Raw genomic sequence first — 4163 nt, 5'->3', positions numbered from 1 at the left:
GGCCTAGCCATCGCCCTGTGTCCTTTTACCTGAATTTTCGACAATTTTTAGCTGAAAAGTGACAATTTCTTTTTTTTGTGGCTTTCCATAATTATTTACATTTATATTTTTAAATGTTACTAAAGTGATCGTGTGTTTTTGTTTCTAGAAATATCATGTATAAAAGTACTGCTTTGATTGCATTTTATTGTTAAAAATCTATTTTTCATAAAGACAAATGTGCGATTTACATAAGGGTTTACAACGGGAATTTGCGACAGCTTGAAGGGGTCATAAAACGATTTCCTACAAATCTTTTAACTCCATCATGCTTTTAATGTTATCGAATATTCAATTTTTTATCATTTTCAACTAAGAAATTTGAATATCGAACTGACTGCTAGCAGCCGGTTGGATATTGAATATCGAATAACGAACCGGCCGCTAACTTCACATACATTAAAGATACCTAGAAATTATATATTTTAAAAATCAGTGTGAAGTAACCTATCATGTGAACCAAACGTAGTATTTTCTAGATTTGAAGAAGCCAATTATCGCTCTTATTTCATTTCAAAGGGAAACACATAGAAACCTTATATTTTTCGATTCAGTAAGTAGTAAGCAATCAGTTGACACCGGAAGTGACATTTTGAAACCGAAGTAGCTGATTATTTCCCTTATGTCATAGAAAAGTACAAACTACATATTTTCCGAATCTTTGCAAAATAAGTAATCTTTTTAACGAAATATATTTTTGGGGGTCATAAAAAGAGATTTTGCATATCTATATAACAGAGGCACGAAAGATACCAAAGGAATAGTCAAAGTCATAAGTTGATGACAAACTGACAACGCCATGGCAAAAAACAAAAAACAACCAAAAGACAAACAATAGTATACAAAACACAAACTACAAAACTAAGGACAGAGCAAAATGAAAGTTCATTTAAACCTTAAATATCAACATGTGAGGTGGTAAGACATTCAATCGTCCTCTGAACAAATGGTCTTTAATTCTATAAAGAATTTGACACCATAGAAATTTCAAACTTTGATTTGTAAATTTTAGGCACTTTTTTAGGATGCATAATTTAATTTTTCAGCTAGAATATATAATATATGTTATCGAGTTATCAACGTAAGACGGTTGTCATGTGTGGAGCAGCGACTGCTAACCCTTTCAGAGCCTCAAAGATCAAGCCCGGGTTTTAGTAGGGGTTTATGTTTCTCAGAGTTTTGTTTTCTATGTAGTGTTTTGTGGACATGTTTGTCTTTTCTTCGTTTTTCGTTTTTCGTTTTTTTTTATCATGGCGTTTTCAGATTCACTTGGAATTCTTAGTTTAAATTCCCTCTTAGTATCTTCCGTCTGGTCAGACATAAAGAGAGGATGTTCAGACAAAAAGAGTAAATCATGGGCTGAGGAAAAAAATGAATTAATCATTGAGGTTTGGTTTATTTTTAGTATTTTGATATTATTTGTGACTTACATGTAGATCACAACAAGCGACAACAAAAACAACGAACTTCGTGTAACAATATAGTAATGTTTTAAATTGGACGTTTGACGAAAAGAAAACTGATTTGTCCCTTTACTTTCTTTCGCTATGTCAGGAAAATAAACAAATCGAAACACACATATACACTGTAACAGTTATATTACATTTATTAGAAAACCCTAAAACCCGAATACGATGACCAGAACCCGTACATGTGCTTTGCATAGTTTTTATAACCTGCCACATTGGCTATGTCACCTTTCTTTAGTTCAACTACTACGGTTTTAGTTGCAGGTTGATACTCCTTGTTTTTGTAAGCGCTGGCACGATTTGCTGCAACAATTGTACCGTTGACTACAAAAACACTCTCAAAACTGTTGTTAGGTGAAGTCAATGCAGTCCAAGTAAAGCTATATACACCATCCTCAGGACAAGTAAACAATCTGTTTGATGAATTGTAAGCCTCCCCAATATTCAGAACTACTTGGTCAAATATTACAACCGCGTTTGGTGTCAAATTTCTTAAATCTTTTTTAAGGTTGACATGAAATGCAACACTCTTTTTGTGAGTACCACTGCATTTGTGTTCTGCAATGGAAAACAAGAATAAAAGTACTTTCTGCATTTGACTGTAATGTAACACAATTTTTAAACAGTCGAATTCAAAACATAAAACATGTTTGTGCCCCTTGCAAAAAAAGAAAGATCATTCATGCAATACAAGTACATGTAATCAAAAATTGTATATTAACAGTTAGTCATCTATCCCCACCTCTGCTTCAATGGAATTGTCGCTAACTTCTTTTAATGATTTGGTCTTTAGGATTAAACTCAACTTTTTCGATAATACTATAGTTAAATCTTGTGTATATATTATGGTTATTTTGAAAAAAAGGAGGACAGATCATTTTCAGTTTTTATTATATCTACTATCATGAAAGAAGACAGGTTATTCATCTACCAACATAACACAACTAAACAAAAGTCTTGTGTTTCTTATATTCTCAGGCGCGGATCCCGACATTTTAAAGGGACCGGGGGGAACACCATGAAACGTTCGCATGATTAGAAAAAATCGAAAAAAGGGGGAGGGGATCTTATCCCCGGAACACCCCCTTTCCTGGATTAGCAAACGTATTCCCACATCTCCCCTTTGCACATGTGACTAGATGGCCACTTCTTAATACAAGTTTCTACCAAATTATTGTCAAACTCCTCTGATATAGTATTGTTTATCTAATTTTCGACTTTACCTTTAAATAATTATATAGGTTGTAGTTCACAGTCCGGTGTCTGTATCATTCCGGTATTGAAAGGGTTTGTAACGAATAGCCAATGTAAATGTCGAAGTTCCATTACACATTGCAGAAACGGCCAATCCAATAAACGTATTTGTTTTATCAAATTGTTCATAACACAATACGGGAAGTATATCTTAATACGGGAAATAGATAACAAGCCACAACAGAAAGAGAATGAATATCAACCAATTCTTGTAATTAGAGTATTATGCGACTAAGTTCGTGTCATCTGATGTGCAAGTATTTACACGATCTGCAACAAATTTCATACACAATTCATGATAGTCATAGCATATATAAAAGCAATATTCATGAAATGCGTTTTCTGTAAATAGAAAATGAAAGTAGTTGCTCTAACTTTGATATAATGAGACCTCACCGTTTTCTCTCTGTCCCATTTCTTCTAAACGGCATTTCACATTTTCAAGAATCTCTTTTATGTTCAAGTTATGACAATCGCACTTCTTTTCCAAAGCTCTGACATACAATACGCACATCGCAATCACAAGTAATCCTGTTACCCTCATCCTAAATGATAAAAAAGTAATAATTTGAGTAAGATATCATTGAAGTCATTTGTAAATTCTTGATACTTATTGGTCTGTGTATATTTTGGTCCATTCGCTTTTCGTTTCGAGAAATCATAAACGAAAACAAGAACCAAAAAACGAAAGTGTTTTTGGCTTTCGTTTTCAATATCTTAAAATCAAAACTGAAAACCAAAGTGTTACATTTCGTTTTTACAAAATTTACCCATCAACAATAACGAATAATACGATCTGTCATAACGAATTTACTCCGTGTTCTTGCATTACAAAGAACTAATTCCCCAGATTCGTTATCACGAAATATATCTCTGGTGTAGAGGTGCGGTATCTGAATCCATTTGTGATACTCAACAATGTTACACGAGGTTAAATGGGCATTAAACCCGGGCGCAATGGATAGGTCTTGACATGTTAAGCAAGAATATTTATTGTTTTATGGTCTCATTTCGTCGAAGGGGGTTGAAAATGTTAGAAAAAAAACAATAATAATGTGTTTGGGTGTTAGCAGGATAACTTCCCCAAACCTCATGCTTGAACAAAAAATCCGATAAAATATTAATTTAAACTAAAAAATACTTCTTTGATATAGACTCCTCAATATGTAAGATTTTGACCCTATAAGCATGAATAAATCAGAGATCTATTATATTTTAGCTTGAGTATTGTAACAAAAAACTTATTTTACAAAATACTTACCTGCAGCAAACAAACAAGCAGCAAAGACGCACAGTATTACAAAAAAACTTCGCTGTTCCGGATTGTTGTTATATATGCCTGGTAGACAATCGTTTTGCAAATGCTGTTGTATACTACTGTTTTCATACCACAGTAGAGTG

General features: G+C 33.3%; 1 protein-coding gene across 1 annotated transcript; it reads right to left on the bottom strand.

Annotated features, from left to right (window-relative positions):
- Window positions 1–1620: 1620 nt before the first annotated feature.
- LOC127711438 (cerebellin-1-like) lies at window positions 1621–4163 on the bottom strand. The gene is made up of 3 exons (XM_052217489.1): window positions 4024–4163; window positions 3159–3307; window positions 1621–2066 (listed from the first exon to the last, which is right to left on the bottom strand). Exons 2-3 carry the CDS (start codon window positions 3304–3306, stop codon window positions 1648–1650), a joined length of 567 nt encoding a protein of 188 aa, XP_052073449.1. The 5' UTR covers window position 3307; window positions 4024–4163; the 3' UTR covers window positions 1621–1647.

The sequence above is a fragment of the Mytilus californianus genome, unplaced genomic scaffold (genome assembly GCF_021869535.1).
Source record: "Mytilus californianus isolate M0D057914Y unplaced genomic scaffold, xbMytCali1.0.p SCAF_8, whole genome shotgun sequence".
In the NCBI taxonomy this organism is placed as follows: domain Eukaryota; kingdom Metazoa; phylum Mollusca; class Bivalvia; order Mytilida; family Mytilidae; genus Mytilus; species Mytilus californianus.
Note: the sequence above shows the minus strand (reverse complement) of the source record. Positions and strands in the feature narration are given on the sequence as shown.